At 39.2% G+C, this 26,443-nt stretch overlaps 1 protein-coding gene across 1 annotated transcript in view; it reads left to right on the top strand.

The window, feature by feature from the left end:
- Positions 1–4,463: 4,463 nt before the first annotated feature.
- The window catches only part of SAMSN1 (SAM domain, SH3 domain and nuclear localization signals 1), a 98,273-nt gene continuing 76,293 nt past the window's right edge, over positions 4,464–26,443 (top strand). Inside the window, exon 1 of the mRNA XM_075543451.1 lies at positions 4,464–4,715. Coding sequence (XP_075399566.1) covers positions 4,464–4,715 — 252 coding nt within the window. The remainder of the gene's footprint in view (positions 4,716–26,443) is intronic.

Raw genomic sequence — 26,443 nt, 5'->3', positions numbered from 1 at the left:
GATAAAGAGAGAAAGATTGAAGTCGCCAAGGATTTCAATTTTCTTTAGTTTACAATCAGTACACAAAGAAGAAAAACTCAAGAAATCAAATGATACATCCCATTGGAAAATTTGCTGCAAAAGACTCTCGTTCTGTGAAATAGCAGACATAAGGTGGACTAAGGTATATCTGCCACAACTTATGGTATTTTCAATCCCCTCATAATATGTGAAAGCTGAACAATGAAAAGAGAACACCAAAAAGAACGAATTATGGTATCGGTGAAGAACGTTTACTGTACCATGCTATGGGGACAAGTGAGCAATCTGCCTTGGACAAAGTAGAACCAGGGGGCTCCTGAGCAGTGAGCATGGTGAGACCGCATCTCACATAGTGTGGACATGTAATCAGGAGGGACTAGACCTGGGACAAGGAAATAATGCTAGTAAAGAAGAGGATTAGTGAAAAACAAAAATATCCACAAGAAGACGGAATGGCACAAAGACTCCAATAACGTGATGATATCTATCAATGATTATAAGGATAATGCAGAACCAACATTTACTTCTGTTGTGCATAGAATCTCTATGACCCAGGGCTGGCTCAATAAAATCAAACAACAGTGCAATCAATAACTATGGGTAGGATATGTTTCTAATTTCTGTGATCCTTTTTACACTACTAAGTTATTTCCAGACCCTTCTGCATATTATTTAGTATTTTAAAATAGTTTTATTGGAATAACTGGCATGCAATTCAAAATTTCTCTGATTTAAAATGAGTTGTACAATTCTCTCCATGATCAATTTTAAACCATTGATGTCTCTCTTGCATTGTTTGACACCTGCTCTCCACCTCCTCCCAATCTCCCCTACCATCTCCTGACTCCCACTCCATGAAAGCATCGATGTGGCCACTGTCTCTCTAGCCCTTCCCAGCCTGTATTCCACATATAGAAATGCAGAGAAAGCAGAATGCACGAGGACCATAGACCACTGCACCCTGCACCATCACAAGGCTGTTGTTCCCCCTGCTGTGTGATCAGAGGGAACTCGCTGGTGGCTTGCTCAATGTGTGCACCCTGCAAACGGATTTGGGGCTCCAACAGTCAGCCCTAGCCTTCTTCAAATCAGGTGTTCACATTTAAGCACTGATACCATTCCCTCCTTTGGGTTTGGATTTTATCATTCACAATCTTTGGAGCACACAGGACAGTGTGCTTCTTCCACTTGGTTCATGCCTTACTCTGATGGCTGTTTGTTGAAAGACAAGGCTTTAGGACAATATTCTTTCTGATAGCCAGGCACCATCTGGTTTCTTCACCACACTATGCTGTAGTGCCGGTATATTTAGGGATCTCTTCTTGAGAATGACCATCAAGGAGGGCCATGGCATAAGAACCAATGGCGCTCAGATTGGGGGTAGAATTAAGCATGAGCCCAAAATTTATTCATATAGCTACAATTTACATATGTCTCTGGTTCACTTTATCAATATCATTAGCATTTTGTATTAGATAATATGATCTGTCATAGCCCTGGGGATAAGTTAATTCTACTGATAATGTCATTAATTTAAATGGGGCAGAATTTAAAACACTGTTGAGAAAGGTACTTTATAGAAACCTCAATACATGAATTGTGGACTTGTACTGATTAAGCTCTTAAGTTACTGGACACTATTTACATAAACAATGGTAGTAGTTTACAGAGTTAAAATTTCGATGAACAGTTATTAAAATGGCAGAACTATGCCTACCAGATAGATACATGTCATAATAAAGCAGGGAGAGCATTAATGTAGTAAGCATGTTATAGGCACAGGTCACCATTCAATGAGCACCCGCAAGCTAAGACATACACATGAAGCCCACATTATTCAGTGTAACTTATATTCATGAGCTGAATAGTACTAAAATGTGCCCTTTCTCTTTTCGCTCATCTATTTTCATTTTTTTTTCATTCTTTTTTTTTTAACAATTTATTGGGGCTGATACAATTCTTTTCACAGTTCATACATATACATACATCAATTGTATAAAGCACATCTGTACAGTCTTTGCCCTAATCATTTTTTTCTCTTTTCTTCTTTTACATCTATTTTCATTTTTGTTCCGGCTTTCTTTTCATGAGACACACTGGACATATAAATTTCCCTGGAGGTTCATATGAAATTTACCAAATCATAAGATAACAGCAGGATTTAATCCATACTTACAAAAATACAATTCCTTTAAGTTAGACAATAAGATGTGAATTTTTTAAATTTGTAACTTTTCTCAGTGTGTTTATATATTCATTGCATGTAACTTATTTTTCATCATAGTGCAATTGACTTAATTTTTAAAATTTAAAATAAATAATATTTTCTTGTGGTTTTGTTGAACATTTATAGTAAATTAGTTTCCCATATGACAATTTACATCTGAAGTACAAGGGAGTGCCAACCCCTCCCACCCCAACCCCCCCCAAAATTTGGGATTGCACTGGACAGAGGCGACTTCACAGTCGGCATGTTTCCTGCTAGGGGAGCGTTAAACAATCAACTATGACTTAGGACACCCAGTGGCCTCACCTGGAAAGGTTCTCTCTTGTGACAGTGAATTTTTTCTTATCAGCAGTTTTGCTCGAACCTTGTTGGTGTGTGTGTGTGTGTGTGTGTGTGTGTGTGTGTGTGTGTGAGATGGTTGATGGAAGAGAACAGCATGAAGCTATAATATTTTGTTTCCTGCTTGGGAAAAATGCTAAGAAGCTGTTGTGATGTTGAACACAGCATACAGGAGAGTGTTGTGTGAAAAACGCAAGTGCACGTGTCTTTATTTTTTTATTTCAAAAAAGGTGGAATGGCAATGGATAACAAACCTTGTTCTGGAAGTCAGTCCACTTCCTAAACAGTCAAAAATGTCAACTCATAGTACAAGTTCCTTCCACCAGGTCAGACCATTGATTAAGCTTTCTATTTATAGCAGGGTGCAAAAAAAAAAAAAAAAAGGCTGCAGACAGGGACTGGTTTTGCCACCATGACCATGTACCTGCTCACACAACCGTCTCAGTGTATCAAATTTGGCCAAAAAACAGCATGCCTCTCATGCCCCACACACCTTGCTCACCTGAATTCTCTCCAAACAACTTCTTTATGTTTCTGTGAATGAAGAGGGACATGAAAGTACAGCAATTTGACAACGTGGAAGAGGTGAAGGAAAAAACAAGAGGGGTGCTGTCAGCCATCCAAACAGATGAGTTTGAAAAATGTTTCCAAGAATAGAATTGCCAATTTAACAAATGTATTAAGTGTAATGGAGATGACTTTGAGGGTGATAAGGTTATTTTGCCAAAATTTTTAAATCCATACCTTTGAAAAAATTACAATGTTTGCATAGCCCCTCGTATTTATTGAGAATATTACTTTTTCCCCACAATGTGTCAACAATCTCTTTTACTGCATTCTAATATTTTTTAATTTTCAGTGCTGTAATTTCCTGCCACCTAATTTTCACATTTTTACTTTGGTCATTTAGTTTTGTCTACAGAGTGTTTTTTTTGTGTTTGTTTTCAGAGAACACCATATCTGTGGGTACTATTCTATATTTTGTGTGCCACCCGGAGTCCAGCTGTCATTAAATTATAGATAATTTTAAAAAGGAATACTTTAATATAGCAAATTAATTTTTCATTAAGAAACTGCTATCACAAAATAGTTGTTTGTGAAATTGGATGACTCCCTGGTTTATTTATAGCCTAGAGTCGTTTCTACTATATAAAGGGAAGTACAGCGTTCATCATTTCCACTGCAGCCCACCAAAGTACTGAGGCACAAAAATGTTTGTGACTGCTTCGAAGGACACAGAGATAACAAGAGTTAGAACCAAGATCAAGAACCTAGAGAGTAGAATGTTACAGATCCTACCTCTAGAAATACATGTCTGTAGTTATGATATTCTAAAGAATTTTAAGGCTGTATGGTGGGGGGAAATTACAGAATCTAGAATCAGACAAAACTGGGTTTGAATTCCAAGTAGGTTATTTTGTCAGCTCTGGAAGTTTCTTAAAATATTTTAAGCTTACTAATTTTTACTTAAACTAGTTCTAGAAATAATATTAGAAGTTAACTGAAAAGCTAAACTTGAATTAATACATTTTTCTAGTGCTGACTGCATCTAATCATTTTCCCTATTTGACTGTGAGTTCCTCATATCTTCTACCTTTATTTCCTCAAAGTATGTGGTCACTACGAGTTGCAATAAATGAGTGAAATAACTGTGTATCCAGATACCTTCCCTCTATGCCATTTGGCTTTAAGATAGTCTGTCACTAAAAGGGGGAGGATTAAATTTTATGTGAATAATCACCAGAAAGACTTAATTTTAAAACATATTTATCATTATCATGCAGAAGATGAAGGTGACACATTGATTTCCTGTATGAAATTCACCAAATCCCGAGAAAAGAAGATTAGTAAAGTTAGTACCAGGAAGAAGGAAGATATGGAGATTAGATTGGATCGCATTTCCTCATCAGTAAGTCGATCCAGCATTGCCAATAGATGTGACTTGGAAGTTATGTTATCGAATGACGAATGTGAAGGTCATAATTGGAAGTCCTTTCCAGAAAACCCGCTCTGGACACGTGTTGATTTTCGAATTTCCCCTATTGGATCCTGGGACGACTGCTCTCTGTGCACTCACCAACCACTTCTGAAGTCTTCTCTCACAGATATGGATCTCCCACATTCATGGGTAAGTTTTTTAACTACGGAAAGGCATCATCTTATCTGGGTGCTTGTACTGACAGGAAGGAAGCAGATAGCAAAAGTGCTTATCAGTAAATCGATCAGTGTCAGGAAAGCAACCAGAGTCTGTGTTGTCTTTCCAAAAGCAACACAGTGCTAGTGACTTTTTACCCAGGTCTATGTCACATACGTTTCTTTGTGTAAAATATTACCCTTCAAAATATTTCCAGGAATTTTTCTAATTAAAGAAAATATGAAAATATTGGTTCAAATCAAGAATATAAATTCAGTGAATTGTAAAATTATTACTTTTTTTATTAAAGTTGCAATACTAATAACAGTTCGTTTGAATGAGCATTTGGGGGATGACTTGGTATTTCCCTAAGCATTTTGCATATATCACCTAATGAAAACGTCATGCTTAAGTGAAATTTAAATTTCAGCAATGGAATCCATTGTTGTTTTGGTAATGTTAGTTCCTTTTGCTTAAAAAAACTAAGGCACAAAAATGTGTGTTGGTGACACAAAAATACACAAATGACAAGAAGTAGAGTTAAGATTTAGGACTTAAACAGTTTTATGCTATAAATCCTAATTTCAGCTAATACTTGATAGTGCCTTCTGTACTCTAAACTGTGTACTTACGTGTATGATGGGAGAGAGAATATACAATCTGGAATTAGACAAGCCTGTGTTTAGATTCAAGGATCTCTGGTAGAGTCATGAGTTGAAGGTCACGGACTGAGCTTGTCAGTATGGATTATAACTCAAAATACGGAAAACAATGGAACCCATAAACGTCCTCATGATAATGGAACAAAGACTGGGTTTGTTAAAGGTTTCCTTTTGCTTGGATCCCCAATCGGTGCTCAGGGAAGCGGCAACAGGTCTCTTTAAAGTGAAAGAGCAGGGATGCCGCTTTGAGGCCTAAGATGTGCCTGACCTAAGCATGATGCATTCAATCATCTCATGTACATGTGAAAGTAGAACGAAGACCACAGAAGAACTGATGCAGTTGAATAATGGTGCCCGTCAAGCATATTAAAATTACCGTGGCTGCCAGAAATACAATCCGATCTGTTTTGAAAAAACCACAGCCAAAATGTTCCTTCTGGCAAAACAGTGGTGAAGCTGGTGCCAGGCTGGGTAATGCTTTCTGCTGCTGTACGTAGGGGCCCTGTCACTTGAGAATGGCTTGAGGGAATCTAACAACAACAGTATGTTCTAGTCTCACTATTAGTCTGTGAATATATAGGACTAAACTATTCACACTGTCATATTCATGCGACTCACCATACTTTACCCTTATACAGAAATTAATTATGTGTTTGTTTATTTTATAAATAATTTAAATTTCATAAATATTTAAATATCATTTCTTGACTAAATTAATGGAGTCCTAGAAATGAATGAATTTGTTTCCATAGATCCAGATAAAACATCTGTTCTCATAGCCAAAGCTTCACTTTTTCTAATGGATTCAGGTATCCTAAAACTGGATGTGCTTTTGAACATTTTTAGATTTGCATATTAATTCAGTAAGTCCACAATCATATTTATGCTCTCTTAACTCAAGTTGTTTAGTCTATTTTAACCTATAGCTAAATGATTGAGTAGGTGAGTTTGACCTGTAGAAGGTCAAATTTATATCTGCGAATGTTCAGAATTTCAAATGATAATGCTCAGCATTTAGGAAAGGAAAAACTCAGTGGATTTGAAAGACTGTTCTGGAAGATAGTAGAATTAAATTGATTTGGTAAACTTAATGAGACCTCTTATACTCAGGGGTTTGAGACGCTGGAGCCAAAGAAACTAGATGAATGCAAATTATTATTTTCATATTCTAACATACATTCTATAATAATAACAATGGGGAAATATCCCGTTTCATTTGAGTATGGCTGGCATTTTTTCTGTAGCAATTTCCAGGTAATAATTTGACTTTCATTCTATGGAAGTTACAGAAGACAGATTATTCTGAGGGAAAGATGTGCTTCTGAAATGAGTGTTACTTGCCATTAGCAAGAAGTAGTCAGAGGTGACATTTTTCCATTTTAAAGGGCAAAAATAAAAACCATATTTTAAAAAACTAAATATGAAGGAACTGGGCTTATACTCCCTTCACAAAAAAATATCCAACAATAGAATGACACAATTTTCGACTTAGTTCCAGAAATTTTAGGAAAAGCAGATCCTACCATGATCTCTCGTCTGATCCTTTTATCAAATCTATGTTTTGAGCTTACCTGAAATTTACTTGTCTCCCCCAAAGTGCTTATTCCCCTAGGTGTGATTCTCTACAGAGGTGTCATTCTGACGAACAGTGCAGTGAGTTTCAATAATCTCCTTATTCTCTTCTGTTTCCTAATTCCAATTTTGTACAATGACTTCAGCTACCAGCACCCTTATCACGAGATGACTCTATACATCCCACAGATACCAGATTTTGAAACAGGGTTACCATTAGAACTACTTGGGGGCTTAAATAATATAGCGCTAACACCCAATTGGGAATGTATAATTTTTATACTCAAACCAAAGCATGCAGAAATTTGTTTAGGCTCTGAAAAGAAGCAAGATTTCACTCAGTGGAGATATCATAAACAAAATTAGTACAGCAAGGAAAATATATTATGTGTGAAGGATTCTTCTCAAGGGTCAACAGGAGAAAAATAAGCCACACATAAATGTTGAACACTCCGGTTAGCTGTCTGTGATGTCTGTGAGACTTGGAGAGAGGGGGAAGATATATGGTCATGGAAAATGGTAAGATATCAGATTTATGAAAGGGTGTACTCCACAAGAGAAGTATCAAGGGAAACTACACTTAAGAATGTGGGTCTTTTCCACTATCTGCAGTGAATGGTTTAGAAAGAGCATTTCAGATGCATCTTAAGCAAGATAATAATGGAGGTAACCAAAAAATAATATTTGAAGGCTAGCATTTAGAACCAGTTTACCAGAGAGTTTCTGGAGTGTACTTAGTATGCCCAGCTAAGAGCCTGAAGTGCCTTAAGAAAGCTATCTACAGGCTTACTGGAGAATAATAGCAAGAAAGAATACTGATTGCATATTACAGGGAAATGAGGTCTTAGCTACTGGAAAATTAGGATAATAGACAACATGGGAGGAATTTTTAAGATTAATGGTAAGTTAGACATTCTTTTTATAATATTAAAAGAAAAAAGTAATCCTCTCCTTAAATGTCTAAAATGTTTTGAAATCTGCCTTAAAAGAGAAGTCTTACATGTTTCAAAATTGACAGCGAAAAGAAGAGAAGAATAAAGACATACCAATAGTTTGAAAGACGAAAAGAGACCCAAGTCAAGGAGCATTAACACAGAATAAATAAAAAAGCAATGATGGTAAAAGATGGAGTCTCATAGCAAAAGAACGAGGGGTGGTGGGTAGGCAGAAAATCTCAAGTTGAGAATGCAAACAAGGTTTGACGTATAATTTGCTTCAAGAGGCGGAGTAGAGCCTGAGAAGAGCAGGGATGAAAGATCTTGCTGGGGTACTGCACGAACCCAGTGAGATCGCGCCCAAAGAAAGCAGAGACGTTTTTCTTTACAGCTCAGTTTCAGTGAGAGAAACAGAACGTGTGCTAATAGTTTACTAAGAAACAAAGAAACAAACAATTTTGCAATTCCTCTTTCAAATCAAACAGCGAGCAGCAGATACTGATGATTGACACGGACAAGCACAGCTCACATTAGAAGTAGGGTGGGCTGAAAATAAAACAAGACTCATTAAATTGGTAGAAACACTTGTGCTAAAGAAGGTGGAGTAATGATAATCTTGAATCACAAGTTCCGAAGGGAAAAAAAGGACAATGTGATATAAAATAGACCAAAAGTTATCCACGCTTACTATACTATAGGTAGAAGTTAATTGATTAATTGATAGATAATATTCATCATTATGGAGCTCATTAGGGAAGTTAACAGACATTAAATAGAGAATCAGAATTCTAAAAGTAATCCATGTGTCTTAAAAACAAATAAGCAATTATGAGAACTTTTCTCCTCCTCTGCCCCTTGTGAAAACAAGGTACCCCATGCAAGTCTTACACGATTAAATTACATAATCTATAAAGATAAGCTCTTAGAAGTATGTGTGGGATGGAGCGGGAAAATCAATCATTTTACATTTACAATCAGCGTTTGGGGGTCTGCTTAGAAGAAAAGAGCCATAAAGAAGAACACATCGTTACCATCTTCAGTAACACATCAACAGGCAGGAAAGCACCTCACAGTGCTTGTAGATAAATAAACCTAGAAATGATCTGGTCAGATGTGTAAACACATTTAAGTAAAAACTAGCTTACAGAAAAATCATTCAAAAGTATGGGCTATAATAATAGTGTCAGGTGTCAAGTTCATGAACATTCTGTAGGCTTGATCTGTGAGGAGTAAGTGGAAAATGTAACATAACAGACATAAATGTCTTTTCTAGTAAAACTTTTTATATTAAAAATAAAGATAAACTGAAAAATGTTATTATTTCTCTGTATTGTTCCTGAATTCCAGAATAGAGATTGTATTAACTTTCAAGGCCCAGTAATATAGAATACAAGCCAATATGTTTGGGTTCGTATTTGATGGTCCCTAATTACACAAACCTCATGCATATCAGTGAAAAGCAGTTATGAATCCTTCTCCATCATAAATCACTTTAAGTGGTTTTATTTTGTACTTAACGTATATACTCGTGTATAAGCCGAGTTTTTCAGCGCAAAAAATGTGCTTAAAAACTGGGGTTCGGCTTATACACGGGTCAGTGGTACCCCAGTAAGGGGTGATTGCCGTTCCTCCGCTGTTCATTCAAAGCCCCGCTGACACTGCAGGGATTTGAATGTTTGTTTACTCACATCTAACCAATCAGAGCCGTCCTATGACGTGGATGGCTCCAATTCGCAGAAGCACCCGTAGTGACTCACTTACGCCAGCAGCTGAACAGGTAAGGATGTGTCTGTGGCTGCGCTCAGTCTCTCCCCTCTGGTCTCTGTGTTAATTCACATCCTGCATTTCCCACCTAGGCTTATACTTGACTCAATCAGTTTTTCTGGTTTCCCTGGTACCTTGGCTTATACTCGGGTCAGCTTATATTTGAGGATATACAGTATTTACTCTGGCACATCAAAATTAAAATAGGGAATCAGTACTGTTTTCCCAATAAAATCTTTCTAAATTCATCACATATTACATTTCTTTATTTGCAGTCAGACTTTCTTTAAAAGGACACACACTTTTTTTGGCATGTAATTCACAAACCACATAATTCAATAGTTCAATTATATTATGCGTTGTACAATCATCAACATAATCAATTTTATAAGATTGTCTTTATTTATATAAGCATCATGGTTAGCTCCCCATTTTCTCCAACCTCCTCTGCGGAACCTCCAAGGGACCACATATCCGGTTACTGTCTCTATAGATGAACGCACCCTGGGCTTTATAGAGGGAGAAACATTGTTTTAGAAACCAAAAACTAAACCAAACAACTGAAAATAATAACACAGTAAACAAGAGAAAAAACTCAATCAGAAAAAGAGCAGAAAATATTAAAAGCTAAAATAAATTTAAAGAGGTCAAAAAGAAGATCAAATGGTAACATGTTATTTTATCCTCACTGCATCTGCAATAATTCACTTTCCAATGCATTGTGCATGCGAAAGTGATTCAGACAGATTGCACGGCTACTAAATTGGACTCACAAACGTCAACTATTAGTAATCACATTTGAGTAACATACACATTGAGCTACCATGCTCAAGCTGGGCAGTTGGAAACCTCCAGTCGTTCTGAGCAGCCTGGCTTTCTACTCCTGTGAAGAGTGACAGACTCAGAAACCTACAGCTGCATTTCCACCCTATCTGATAGGGTCACCGTGGTTTGGCGTTGAGTAGCTGGCCGGTTGTTCCCCAGTTTAAATTAAAACTTGTTTCATTGGATTCTCAAGCTAATTCATCAATATGAAGGGTGATTCAATAATGCCCTTTGATCACTGAAGACCTGATGTGTTTCACTAAAAAGGGTCTCTCTTTCATAGTTCAATAGATGGAAACAAAAAGCGAAAGCTGGATTTGGGGGAGAGAAACACGTGGATGTTGAAACCTTTCATAGAATGAGCCTGACAGAACATTTCCAATATCAGATTTTCTTTCTTGGCAGAGCAACAAACTTACAAATCAAATACTGCTAAGCAAACAAAAGACAAACCTGTATCTTAGTATGTAGCATAGGTGTTTTGCGCATTCACAAGAAGAGAGGTTAGAATATGAAGCACTAAATGTGAGTGTTATTCCATCGCTAACCAGAATCTCTTTGGTTCTCTCTACTTAATCTCCCTCAACTTCTGTATTCTCTTAAAATTGAGGTCCACTATTAATAGTTTTTAAGGTTCTTTTTGGATTCAATATTTTGGATTATAGAGTAGTACACTATGGAAGATTAACTCTATATAAAAATATATTTTTACATAAAAATTTTCTTTTCATTTTTCAAAGCATTTCTGTTTTTACTCTTCAGATGAGCAGTGCCGACCTTCTGTCTATCATTTATTTCTTCACGCAACTATTTTTAAAGTGATAATTTTTCCTTCATTAAATGTATTTATTCTGTCTCACTTACTTCCTCATAAACGCTACATGTGAGCAGAGACTTGTTGCTTATCCAGTTTCTCCTGGTCTTCATGAATCAAAACACTTTTCCATTCTCAAGGGTGATGGAATATCCTGACAAATAAAAAAACAAAACAAACAAAAAAACTACTGTTTTAAAATATTTTAGAAAACCATTTCAAAGGCCAAAATTCTGCTTTGAAACATAAGAGGGGGTGTCTCTGTTACACTGTAGATCTGACAGAATCGTAGTGGCTCGAGCAGTGGAAACTGTGCAATCGTGGGAAGCGCAGCCCCGAGGGAGCCGGAGGTGACACTGGACTGCTAACTTGTAGTCATCAGTGGGTTGTAACCACCAGCTGCTCTGTGGGAGAAAGATGAAGCTTTAGGGTTCCAGAAACGATTGACAACCACAGAAACCTGAAAGGACAGATCTACTCTATCGCATAGAATCCCTTTTAATCTAAATCAACTTGGTGACAGGGCTTGGTTGGTTTATTAATATATGTTCTCATGCATACAAACACATACTAGGTGCCACCTTGAGTATTTTATTGGTTGGAGATATTGATTACTATTTTTCTTGGGATTATTATCTTCTTTAGGATACTTTGGTGTAATGATAATTTGGCTTCCGTTGACTTATTTTTGTTAGATACCTTCCAGATAATTCTGACCAATAGCGATATATACAACAAAACACCATCCTCACAATTGTTCCTATGTGTGAGCCCATTGTGACAGCCACTGTGGTACGCCACCTACATGGACTTTCGTCTTTTGCTGCCCCTCTACTGTACCAAGCATGACGCTCATCTCCAAGGATTGGTCTTTCTTGATAGCATGTAATTTTTCTTGAATTCTTTCAGTATAAGATATGCTGAGTGTATTCCTCCTTTGGGTTTCTAACTCCTTTGTACATATCATGAGAATATTTTACTTTGTCTTCTTGAGCTGCCCTTTGGAATTTTCTGTAAAGCTCTTTGACTTCATCCTTTCTGCAATTGGTTTAGCTACTCTGCCATGAAGGATAAACTTCAGAGTCTCTTCTGACATCCACTTTGACCTTTTCCTTTGTTCCTGTCATTTTCATAGCTTTTTGCTTTCTCCATGAAAGGTGTTCTTGATGTTATTCACAGCTCATCAAGTCTTCTGTAATTAGTGTTTAATCCATCAAATCTGTTCCTGAAATGTAGAAATTTTTGTGCGATGTATTCAAAGTCATGTTTTAGCTATTGCATACTTTTAAAAATTTTATTCAAATTCACCTTGAAATTATGTATGAACAATTGAAGATCTGGTCCACAGTCTGTCCTGGCCTGCCGGTTGCTGCTGATACTGAGCTTCTTCATCCTGTTTTCTCATAGATGGAACTAATTTGATTTCTGTGCATTCCGTCTTGAGAAGGCCACATGCACAGTCACCTTCTGCATTGTTGAATGGGTGTACTTGCTGTGGACAATTCTGTAGTCTTGTGAAATCTTGTGATGCGCTCCCCAGCTTCATTCCCATTACAAGTCTGTATTTTCCAACTACTGTATCCTTTTTGTTTCCAACTTTTGCATTCCACTCACCGATAATTATCAATGCATTTGGGTCACATGCTTGATCAATTTCTGACTGGAGTTATTGGTAGAATTCTTCGATTTCTTCAGCAATAACTTTTGTGGTTGATGCATAAATTTGAATAGTAATTGTATTGGTTGAATTTTCTTGAAGGTGGATAGATGTAATCCTATAACAAATAGCATCGTACTTCAAGATTGATTTAGAAATGTCCTTTTGGACAATGGACGCCACACCTTTCCCAAGGATTGTGTCATTGTCAACATAATAAATCATATGATTTTTCTGGTTCCAAATGGCCAATACCAATCCATTTCAGCTAACTGATGTGTAGGATATTGCTCTATGTGCATTCCATTTCATTTTTATAACTTTATCATGTTTTAGATTCATGCTTTGCACATTCCAAGTTCTAATCATTTGCAGAATTTTGCAGCTGCTTCGCCTTTGCTTGAGTCATTTTCTATCTTCTATCAACACATGAAAACCCTGAAAGCTCTGTTCCCACAGGCTTTACTCTGTTCAAGTAGCATTCGCTCCAAGAAAGTAGCTGTTCTTCAGGTACATTTTCAGAGCCCTCAGACCCAAGGGGCACATCCCCAGGCCTCTTTCCAGCAGTGTTCTCCTTCAGTTCACTAGACCTTCAGTATCTGACAATGTTTTGAAGCGATGCGCAAGGTTTATAGCAGCTCCTTCCGCTGAAGTTGACCACTGAGTCCTTCTATGAGGCCTGCTAGCATTTGAAATATCAGTGATATACTTCCAGTGTCACAACATACACAAGCCACCATAGTATGGTAAACTGGCAAACATTGATCTATATTTCAGGTTCTTTCACATAGCCTGTTTTAATGGCACGATGATAAAAATATGAGGATCAAAGAAGTTAAATAATGGATGCAAAATAATCATAGGTGTCATATTTGGATTTTAAGCACAATTCTATAAAATAATTATGCTTGTTTGTTCTATATTGTTTTTAAGATAATGACTTTATGAATTTTACAAGCCAGGGTGGTAACTTATTCTTACTTTTCTCATCTTTGCAATGAAAATATTTATTCCTCGCAACCCTTCAGTAAGGGGGTGTCCAGTTGCCTACAGATGGGTTTTGGGTCTCTACTCTGCACTCACCCTTATTTTTTTTTTTTCTTCTTTTACATTTTATTAGGGACTCATACAACTCTTACCACAATCCATACATATACATACATCAATTGTATAAAGCACATCCATACATTCCCTGCCCCAATCATTCTCAAGGCATTTGCTCTCCACTTAAGCCCCTTGCATCAGCTCCTCTTTTTTTTCCCCTCCTCCCTCCCCATTCCCCCCTCCCTCATATGCCCTTGGTAATTTATACATCGTTGTTTTGTCATATCTTGCCCTATCCGGAGTCTCCCTTCCCCCCTTCTCTGCTGTCCCTCTCCCAGGGAAGAGGTCACATGTGGATCCTTGTAATCAGTTCCCCCTTTCCAACTCACTCACCCTCCACTCTCCCAGCATCGTCCCTCACACCCTTGGTCCTGAAGGTATCATCCACCCTGGATTCCCTGTACCTCCAACCCTCATATGCACCAGTGTACAGCCTCTGTCCTATCCAGCCCTGCAAGGTAGAATTCGGATCATGGTAGTTGGGGGGAGGAAGCATCCAGGATCCGGGGGAAAGCTGTGTTCTTCATCGATACCACCTCACACCCTAATTAACCCATCTCCTCTCCTAAACCCCTCTATGAGGGGATCTCCATTGGTCGACACTTGGGCCTTGGGTCTCCACTCTGCACTTCCCCCTTCATTTAATATAATATATATACATACATATACATACATATATACATATACACATATATACACATACATACACACACTTACATCTTTTTTTTTTTTTTTGCATGATGCCTTATACCTGGTCCCTTGGGCACCTCGTGATCGCACTGGCCGGTGTGCTTCTTCCATGTGGGCTTATTTGCTTCTGAGCTAGATGGCCGCTTGTTCACCTTCAAGCCTTTAAGACCCCAGACACTATCTCTTTTGATAGCCGGGCACCATCAGCTTTCTTCACCACATTTGCTTATGCACCCATTTGTCTTCAGCGATCCTATCATGGAGGTGTGCAGTCAATGATATGATTTTTTGTTCTTTGATGCCTGGTAACTGATCCCTTTGGGACCACTCGCTCACTCAGGCTGGTGTGTTCTTCCATGTGGACTTTGTTGCTTCTGCGCTAGATGGCCTCTTGTTTATCTTCAAGCCTTTAAGACCCCAGTCACTATCTCTTTTGATAGCCGGGCACCATCAGCTTTCTTCACCACATTTACTTGTTCACACACTTTGGCTCCAGCCGTTGTGTCAGGAGAGTGAGCATCATAGAGTTCCAATTTAATAAAAGAAGGTATTCATGCATTGAGGGAGTGTTTGAGTAGAGGCCCAAGGTCCTTCCGCCACCTTAATACTTGACCTATAAATATAGACACATAGATCTATTTCCCCATCCTCCTATATATATTTGCATGTACATGTCTTTGTCTAGACCTCCATGAATGCCCTTTGACTCCTAGCTCTTTCCTCCATCTCCCTTGACTTTCCTCCTGCCCTACTACCATGCTTCATCGCCACCTGGGCTAGAGTATACCTCTTCTCTAAGCAACCTTACCCTTGATCATTTCCCACCAGGCCTGCCACTCCCACTTCTCTACCATTTGGGGTCCCATGTTTTTCCCTTGTCCCTGGGTTTGTTAACACCACTTCCTTACCCCCCCTACCCCCCACCCCAAGTCCCCCCAAAACTGTCGGTCCCGTTGTTTTTCCTCCAGATAGTTCATCCAGCCTGTCCTATTCAGACAGACCTATGGAGTCACTAACATGCACGAAAACTAGACAGAGGAAAACAAAGCAACAGTATACAACCAGACAACAAAACAACAAAAACAAACCACTGACAAAGAACAGAATAAAACAGTTCACAAGAGAAAAGCTTGTAGTTAGTTCAGGGATCGTTTGCTGGCCCTTAGGAGCGTTTTCCAGTCCAGTCTGTTGGGGCACCACGCCCTGGCCCTGAAGTCCACTTTCAGCATTCCCTGGGGACCTTGCCACTCCATTCCCTTGCTGTTCCGCTGCACTCCCCCAGTGATTTGCCTCGGTGTGGTGGGATCAGGTCAGGTGCAATTCCCACACTGTGTCTCCGGTGCTGTCCCCTGTATCGCCCTTAGTCACTGAGGGGCATCATGTCTCATAGTGGGGCCAGCCATGTTGTTCTCTCTGTGGACTGGCTGCTCTACTCAGGAACATCATCATCACGGCCTGGTGGGCCAGGCTGTGCTCCACTCTCTCCTCCTGCCCCTTCATCTGCTCCCGTGTGCTCTGATCAAATATGTCCATCTCCCAGAGCTGCAGAGTCAATGTCGTCCTTTGGAAAAAATTCTTTTCGGGGGAAGGGGCAGGAATCCACTTAATTTATGGTGCTGGGGCCAGCCTCCTTCACCACATTTCCTTATGCACACATTTCCAGTCAGGGTGCAGGGTAGCAACGATGAAACGTACAACTTTTCTCTAGTTCTTAAATGCTTCCTCCCCCACTATCATGATCCCAATTCTACCTTACAAATCTGGCTAGACGAGAGAATATACATTGATACAGATAGGAACTGGAAGCACAGGGAATCCAGGACAGATGACCCCTTCAGAACTAGTGGTGAGAGTAGCAATACCTGGAGGGTGGAAGGAAGGTCGGGTAGAGAGGGGGAACCAATTATAAGGATCTATATATAACCTCCTCCCTGGGGGATGGACAACAGAATAGTGGGTAAAGGGGGAGTTGGACAGTATAAGATATGACAAAAAATAATAATTTATGAATTATGAAGGGTTCATGAGGGAGTGGGGAGGGGGGTGGGAGGGAATGAGGAGCTTATATTAAGTGCTCAAGTAGAAAGCAAATGTTTTGAGAATGACGAAGGCAACAAATGTGCTTGACACATGGATGCATGTATGGATTGTGATAAGAATTGTTCGAGCCCCCAATAAAATGATTAACAAATAATTTATTCCTGATTTGCATGTTAAGATGGAATCCTATAGGTGAACACTTAGGTTCAATGTGTATCTTTATATTTTAATAATTATGTTTTACCTCTAGTGTGTAAGGTAACGTTTTCATGTTTTCTGTGATAGTACCCTATGAATCAGGCCAGACACAATGCCATGTTACACACAGAGGACTTGAGGAACATGTGAATTAGTGAGGAGTCTAGGTAGCCAATGATGGCTGAGCAAGTACTACATATAAATCTCCTGACTGTTAGACACGATTTTTTCCTGCTACTAAGTTACCATCTGCAAGAGGTGATAATGACTGGAAGAGAGCAATGAAGAGAAGCAAGCTATATCGTAAACTCAAAAGATATTAGAGCCAAATAAACTTGTCTTTGACGTGGAGTCTTACCACATAATGTCTTTATGACAATTGGGAAGATATTTGATCCCTCTAAGCTTGTCTTTTTATGTATGAAATGAACATAATTAATATTTCTTTGTGGAATTCTTCTAATAGCATTAGATAGTGTATCTAAATTGTTTAACTACATCTGGCACACAATAGGAATTTAATGAAGAATAGCTGCTATTTCAGTGGTAATGATTATTATCTAATTATAATTTATGCCTAAATTGATATTATTTATCTTTGTTCAATGAACAACAGCATAGCATCTATCTTACATCAGTGATTTCTCTGGAGTGCGGAAACATATAGATGATTAAGACATACCCTTCATCAATGGGCTCATCATAAAAAAATGCATTGATTTCTATCCCATACAAGCATTCCTTAGAGGTTTTAACTAATGTTTGAGAATAGTTTCTATAATCTCCTCAATTTTATTCCTGGAGATGAAGTCCAAGTTATAAAGTTCACAGTGACGGTGGGGGAGGCTTTTTGCTTTTTAGCTTTTATGTAATGTAATGACCCATGCCCATGGTCCCTGAACCTTAGCCTTGCCGAGGGAAAGCAGGTAGGGATAGTTGGATGTCCTTTGCTCGACCTCCCAAAATGTGTCCATGTTTACAGTAACAGTGACTTACATTTATTTAATCATTTTGTCTATTTTATAATCCTTTCATATATTTTATCACACTCATATTGTGTATAAATTTCATATTTTATTTCACAGTCATAGTATAACTATCAGGCATAATCGCCTCTTTGAGAAGAGAATGAAAAATGAAATAGGGTGAGGATCATGCTTCCATTCTTCCTGGGAAGCTGTAAAGCAAGTGGTTGAATTCATTTTAAAAGCCCTTATGAATATTCAATGTGAAATCTTTATGCGTCTCCTGGTTCCAAGCTTTTAAAGACAACCACATTGATTAATAATTGGGTTAGAAAAATCACCTAATGGCAGCTAATCTCAAGTCCAACCAAAACTGAGAGCCATGTATCATTGACAGAATGGAATGAGTGATCAGGATTTTCTCAATAGCTTGTTTTGGAGTGTTTACATTGTGCGATAGGAAGAAGAAGGTGTTGGATAAAATAAACATTGTGAACCTAACAGTCTAATGAGAGAGAAGAATGAAACTCATCACATAAATTAATTTGAAATAACATTGTGTTGAGAGTCATCTGGTCTACTAAAACCTACACTAGGTAGATGTGACCTCGTTAAGGAGCATGGGAATGCTTGCAAGAATAACGATAATACGGCTCAAATCTGAAGAAGGTATAAGCATCCACTCACCCCCGTGAGAGAGGGGAGAGGATGTCCAGGTGGCTGCAAGAGAAACAGCAAGGAGATGTGCTGCCAAACAAGTCTGCGGAAGTCGCGGTACTCCAGGTGTCCTTACGGGTTAAGCTAAAGTTTGTTCTTCATCCCCTAAAATCAAAAGGATGCTCTGTAAAACGTGTTTGGCTTTTTGTTTGCTTTTGCTTTCGGTTTGGGTTTGAGTCTCCTTTTGTTGAGGCATGGCATGACTGGCTTAAATTTATATCCTAAAAACATCACTCTGCATACAGTGAAGAGAATGGATTGTTGTTAGATGTCATTGATTTGTTACCTTTTAAGAAGGAGCCCATCCACCACTTGTCTGTCACTTTTTGTAATGTGGACGCTTAGATGTGGCCGTGACTCTGGGAGCAAGGTCACTGGTATTTCAAGTAGCAGAAGGGCAACCCCAAATGAACAGGTTTCGGAGGAGCTTGCAGACTAAGAACAGACAATGAAGGAGGGCTTGGCTTACCCTTCAGAGGAATGAGCCCCTACAAACCGTATGCATAGCTTCAAAACTGTGTCAGATACTGCAGGCTTGAAGAATGGAAGAACATTGCAGGAGATGGTGCTGGCAAATGGGCCCTTCTGGTACAAGTGCACTCGAAATATGAGCGAGGAGGAATTGATTTCTCAGAATGGAGCTGACAATGATTATTTGCATCTGGTAAAGTCTGTTGGAGTGGAGCCTTTGGAATCTCCATTTGCTGAAGGAGAAAATTTAATAGGGCAGCTTAAGAAGACAAAGACAAATATTATAATGAAATGTGCAAGCTCCAGAATTAGAAATCCCAAAGGGAAGGGAAGAAACATGCTTGGCAGATCTAAAACTTAAAGAACCAAAGAAAAACCCAGTCCTTGAAATGCAATCTTGAAAGATTCTATGGGGAAAAATATGGAATGATTTTTAGGAGAAGATGGCAGAAAATACATAGGGTCACTGTACCCAAAAGAACCAGTCCACAGTTTCAGGAGGTAGCCGATGAGCAAAACCCAAAGATGCTAAAAGAAGTCCAAGCAGCACTGAAAGCATTAGCTAAAATCCACAGTCCAGGATTTGATGGAGTGCCAACTGAAATATTTCAAAATGCTGATGAAGCACTGGAAGCTCTCACTCACCTATGCCAGGTAATTTGTAAGACAGCTACTCGGCCAATTGACTGGAAGAGATCCATAGTTGTGCCCATACCAAAGACGATGCTCAAATTATAGAAAAAATATCATTGTAGCACATTCATGTAAAAGTTTCCTGAGGACCATTAAACAATGGTTGCAGCGGTACTTTGACAGACTACTGCCAGGGGTTCAGGCAGGATTCAGAAAAGAATGTGAAACAAGGCATATCATGTGGAATTCAGATGGATCTTGGCTCAAAGGAGAGAGTATCAGAAAGATGTGACTTGTGTTTCACAGACTGGGCCAAGGAATTAGACTGTGCGGACCATAATCAAGTGTGGTTGGCATTGAGAAGAATGAGAATTCCTGAAAATTTCATTGTGCTCATGAGGACCTTCTACGTGGCTCAAGAGGCATTGTGTAAATAGAACAAGGGAATGTGCTACATGGATTAAAATCAGGAAAGATGTCGGTCAGGGTGGCATCCTCTCACTATCAGAGAAGTTGGATCATGTCAAGAAGAATGTGATATCAGGATTGGAGGAAGTCTTATTAACAGCCTGTGAAATGAAGATGACATAATCTTGTTCGGTGAAAGTGAGGATGATGTGAAGCACTTTATGATGAAGATAAGGATTGACACCTTCAATATAGATTATTTATTGAGGTAGTTTAGTGTGCCAACCTGGCTGATAAACACATGTGGGTTTAATTGAAGGGTGGAGAGATAAATGGTTTGGTGAGCCTCACCTTTCTGGTTCTCAGGTCTCTTGCTTTATGATGGTTGGACCAGGGTACAGCTGCCTTAAGCAGTTCCCTGCTTCAGCTTGCAAGGCTCACTTCCTGCAAGACATCCCCAAGGAGAAGCTACATGGACCTACCTCAGTGCAACCCCGGGTGCTGGAGTAACCGTTTGGAGACCCCTGCCACAACTGAGATGATTACACATTCACTGATTTGGCTTTCCTCCTGAAGTAGGTGTCATAGTGTGTGTTTTGTGAGATGGAGGCAGACTTTGAGAATTTGTGTCAGACATATGAGTTAATTTGGACTTATGGGCTTGGGCAGCACTGGGTTGGGATGTTTTCTTGATGTGCATTTACCCTTTATATAAAAATCTCTCTTATAGATGAGTTTCTGTGGATTTGTTTCTCTAATGTACCCAGACTAACACACTATCCAATGTATAGTAGACCAACGTCTTCACAACTGGACATGATAGGCAGAGAAATGTTTGAAGTTGTTAGGGATTTTGCCTTGCTTGGATCCACAATTGATGCTCATGGAAGCTGCAGTCACGAGATCAAGAGATGAGTTGCATTAGGTAAATCTGCTGCTGAAGACCTCTTTAGAGTATTGTAAGGTCTGGATGTTACTTTAGGGTGAAGATATGCTTCAGCCAAGCCATGGTATTGTCCATGCCCTCATATGCATGTGAAAATTTGACAGTGAATAGAAAAACCAAAGAAGGTTCATGGAATTGATGTGTGATTATGGAGAAGAATATTTAAAGGAGCATGAACTGGTAAAAGGAAAAATAGATCTGGCTTGCAAAAAGTTTGACCAGAAGTCTCCTAAGAGTAAAGGTTGGCAAGACTTCACTCTGGGTATGTTATCAGGGGAGACCAATCACTGTGAAAGGCCATCATGCTTGAAAAAAGGAGGGGTTGCAATAAAGTGGAAAGTCCTTCAGGAAATGGATTGACACCCCAGCTGCATCAATGGCCTGAGGCATAGGAATAATTGTAAGGATGGCACGGTACTAGGCAGCCTTTCTGCTATGCAGAGTCACTATGGGTTGGCATTGATTCAATGGCACCTAACCACAACAATAGGGACCCTCAATACTATTGAATAATCACTGCCTGGTCCTGTGCCATCCTGGTGCAGCTACTGAATCCATCCAACTCGTTAAGGGACTTACTCTTTGTGTCTGATTCTTTACCAAGCATGATATCCTTCTCAGGGAATTGTTTTCTCTTAATATAGAGTTCAATATACATGACATGATTTCTAGCCATCCTCCCTGATAAAGAGCATATAGTATTCTTTCCTCCAAAGTAGATTTACGCATTCTTTTGGTAATCCAAGTTATATCCAATATTCTTCACTAATGGCATAATTCAATTCTTCTTTGGTATTCCTTATTTATTGTTGAGCTTCCTCATGCGTATGAGGCAAGTGAAAATATCATTGCTTGGGTCAGGTATGACTTGGTTCTCAAGGTGACAACATTGTTGATTTGTTGTTGTTGATCACAATTGCTCAATGCAGTACACTGATTTTTTTTGACTGGTGATTCTTGAAAATAAATCCAAAAGAGAGATAGATAGATGATTGATAGATAGATAGGTGATAGGTACTTGGGTAGGTAGATAGATAGATAGATAAATAGATGGATGATAGATAGATAGATAGATGCCTAACAACAGTTGTTAGGTGCCATTGAGCAGGCTCCAACCCTTAGTGACCTTATGAGCAGCAGAAGGAAACAGTGCATAGTTCTGCAGCATCCTCACAGTTGTTTTATGCCTCGGGCCATTGATGCAGCTCAGTGTGTCACTCTAGCTCATCTAGGACCTCCTTCTTTTTGCTGCTCCCTCCACTTTAACAAACATGATGTCCTGCTTCTGAAACTGGTCTCTCAGGACAATATGTCCAAAGTATGTCAGAGCAAGTCTTATAATCCTTGACCCTAAGGGGCATCCTGGCCTTGCTCCGTACAGTGCAGGCCACTTTGTCCTTGGATCAGTCTGTGGCATTTTCAGTATCCTACAGTGCCACATTTCCAATTCAATGAAAAACAAACTTGTTTCCATTAAGTTTATTTCAAGTCATAGTGATGGAGGGGGGGAATAGATGCAAAATCATTGAGACTTGGATTATGGTGTGAAAGAAAACAATAGATCAGAGGAAAAACCCTTCGGGCTCTTACACTTGTGTCCTAAACATGTACATGTAAATTAAAGGCACCTATTTGGGATGTATAGTCACAGATGGGTATTAGAGCAATAGCACACTGTCCTAACTGTAAATTCCAAATGTGTTCTTTAATTTTTCAAACTAAGAAGTTGTAGATACTGCAGTTGCTTAATGGAATCATTACCAATGGATAAAGAAAAGCCATCCATTTGATCCTCCTGATTCCACTTGGATCTACGCCATTGTTTCTACAAAGAGCGGCTCGCAGCCATGAAAGGTCTCAGGGGAAATTGCCCTCTCAGAAGGTCATAGGAATAGATGATGCATATTGCCACTGTAAAATCTCTAATGAATATTAAGGGTGGCTTTCATTTGTGGTGACTGAAATGAACTCATAAATTCTCTCCAGGATGCGGGAATTTTCTCCTCCCTGTGGAGAGATGTAATGGATTTGCAGCAATCTGAGTGATTTGGCAGGAAATCAGAGGTACCTATGCAGTCACCCGCAAAGGGCACTTAATGTCTTGCCTGTGATAGTCACTACAACAAAATGTTTTCAGTAAGAACCCAGAACGACTGATGCACCCTACCATAAGCCATGACAGGATGCCAACTGGAAATAAAATGGTTAAAGACACCATGAGTACAAAGACACATTCCACTTTTAAGAGAAGGAATAGTTCCCTTAAGAAAGAAAAACAAAACAAGACTTGTCACCTGCAAGAAATCCAGGCCCATTGTTTGTGGCAAGGCCCATCAGATTTGAGACCACAGAGAGCTCCTACTGCTCTCGGTATGGAGTAGATTAAAGTGTTCCCACACAGCGATAAATAGATCACAAAAAGCCATAACAGGAATGCAGTAGTTGTAGCAGTTAATGATTCAACTTCCAGTTAAAACAATGTTCTTTGGGTTTCTTCAGCGACTTCCCATTTTATGTGTGCTATTTTTTGATAAGTTAATTTTTCCCATTTGTAGAATCAATATCATTCATAGCTTTATAGGGCTGAAGAGGAAAATTGGCGGCAAGAGTTTTGGGAAGTTTGCCAGCTATTGGGGCCTAAACCAAATTCTTAAAAGTGCAACACTAATTTATCAAAACAGCAGATAAGGATTGGTATTAAAAAATATCATCAGCACTAAATCTTCTGTACATGTGGAAGAAAAGAGAGAAACAATATAAAGCACTTGAATACCCTAAATTTATTCACATTTTACTATGGAATTAAGTAGCAACTCTTCTTGCAGACAAGTAACTTTTTAATACTGAAATTTCAAACTTGAAGTAAAAGTAGTTTTATGTGATTTTGTTGTGTTGAAGGACATTGATGTAATGACTCCATGAATCAACTTTCTCTTACTATGGTTAAGTTAATGGAAATGCCCACATTTTAACTAAGTAAAGGAATTTTTACTGTGATTTAATTATGGAATTTCTCTTTTACATTGTACAGCAAAGCTTACTAGAGTGGGGAAATCGTTCTGAAAGTACACTTTCTTCTCAATTAGACTGTCCTTTGGTGGGAAACTTTCTTATTTATGAAGATTCTGGGTTTGAAAATAAATCAGATTATATAATCTATAATTTTGCTCAATTATAAAATTATTGCTTTGAACCAGATTGACAGTGGGATCTCATGCATGGATATATACCTTCATCAATAAACTTTGGTCAAAAACTAAATAGTAGTTTTGGATTAAACTATGGGGGGGTATCAATCCAAAAAGCAACTTTTTAAAATCATTCCAGTGGGGGCTCTTACAACTCTTATAAAAATCCATACATCAATTGTATGAAGCACATTCGTGTATATGTTGCCATCATCATTTTCTAAACATTTCCTTTCTGTCTGAGCTTTTGGTATTAACTCCTCTTGTTTCCCCTTTTTCTCTCTCACTCTCATCCTTATGAACCATTGATAAATTATAAATTATTATTGTTTTCATACTTACACTGATTACTGTCTCCTTTCATCCATGTGTCTATTGTTCTTCCCCTTTGCAATTAGCTCCCTCTTTTCTCCACCACCTTCCTCATACCCTCTTGATATCCCTACTCCCATTTCTGTTCCTGAGGGGTCTATCTGTCCTGGATTCCCTGGGTCTAGAGTTCTTGTATGGATCAGTATATATGCTCTGGTCTAGCTGGATTTGTAAGATAGAGTTGGGGGTCATGGTATTGGGGGTGAGGAAGCCTCAAGACACCAGGAGGGATATTGTGTGCTTTGTCAGTGCTGTGCTGTACCCAACTGACTTATCCCTTTTTTGTGACTCTTCTGTGAGATGATGTCCAATTATCTATAGATGAGTTTGGGGAGTCTGCTCTGTGCCCCCTCCTCCTGTTCTCAACAATTTGATTATGTGTTTTGGGTCCTCTGATGCCTGTTTCCTGATCCCATCGACACCTTCAGACCACACAGGCTGGCGGGTTTCTTCCACGTGGGCTTGTTGCTTCCCTGCTAGATGTTTTCTTGTTTGATTTCAAGCATTGAAAGACCCAGATCCTATATCTTTTGATAGAATGGCACCATCAGCTTTTTTCACCACATTTGATTGTACACCCATTTTTTCTTTCAGCGATTGTGTTGGGAGGGTGAGCATCACAGAATGCCAGGTTAATAGGACAAAGGGTTCTTGCGTTGAGGGAGGACTTGAGTAGCGGCCCAATGTCCATCAATTTCCTCAATTCATTGCCATGTAAATATATGTACATGGGCCAATACCTCTATTTTTATGAATTACTATGTTTATATTTGAATACAACTATGTTTCTATCTGTATCAATGGTTTTGCTTCCTATGTCTTTCCTTTGTTTCCTTTTATCTTCTTCCTGGCCCACTATCACGCTCACCCTTCATTTGCCGCTCAGTAATTCCCCTTGGCTAGATTACTGTTGCTATAACACTACCAGAGTCCCTATATCCCACACACCATTGATTTTAATTCTCTAGTTGTTCCCGTGTCCACCTCATTCTTTGCTCACCACTCTCTTTCCCCCACTTTCTCCTCTCCCAAGTCTCCCCAGATCCATTGGTCCCGTTGCTTTCTCCTCTGACTTGCTTCTCATGCCTAGTGTATATAGGCAGACAAAACAGCAAGAATGAAACAAACCAAAAAAAAAAAAAACAATAGATCGAAGGAGAGAATTTTTTTTTTAAAAGAAAGAGAAAAAAAATCCATACATAATTCCAGGTCTGTCCAATGACCTTAATGATTATCTCTCAACTGGGTCTGGGGAGCTCCAGGTCCTGCCCCTCTTACCCTGATGCTTCCTTCTTGGATCTCCCTACTTGTGGGGGTGGCAGGCAGGAGTAGGGTCAGACCAGACTTACTTCCACAGTGGGTCCCCATATTGTCCCCTGTAGCGGTATGCCCCCAAGAGGGGACATCTTGTCTCTAGCTGTTGTCAGCCCCACAGTCCTCTCTGTGACTTAGCAGTTCCATGCAGGAACGTCATCCCCAGGGCTTGGTGTGCCAGTATGGGTCTAATCCCTCTCTTTTTTTTCATCTTAGTTTGCTCCCATGTGAGTGAGTCAGGTTGGCCCCTCTACCCACCCTGCAGATCCAGTGTTGTTCTCTGTAGCACAGAGGTATAGGGAGGGGTCAGTGGATCTTGAACTGGGGCTAGCCCATAGTGCTCTTTGTTCATAAGTTGCTCTGTGCAGTTACATGGCCCTCAAGGTGTGTCACACTGTGGTGAGGTCACCGCTGTAACTCCCTCTCCTGTGGAGAGATAAAAAATAC

Source organism: Tenrec ecaudatus, chromosome 2 (genome assembly GCF_050624435.1).
Source record: "Tenrec ecaudatus isolate mTenEca1 chromosome 2, mTenEca1.hap1, whole genome shotgun sequence".
Lineage (NCBI taxonomy): Eukaryota > Metazoa > Chordata > Mammalia > Afrosoricida > Tenrecidae > Tenrec > Tenrec ecaudatus.
Note: the sequence above shows the minus strand (reverse complement) of the source record. Positions and strands in the feature narration are given on the sequence as shown.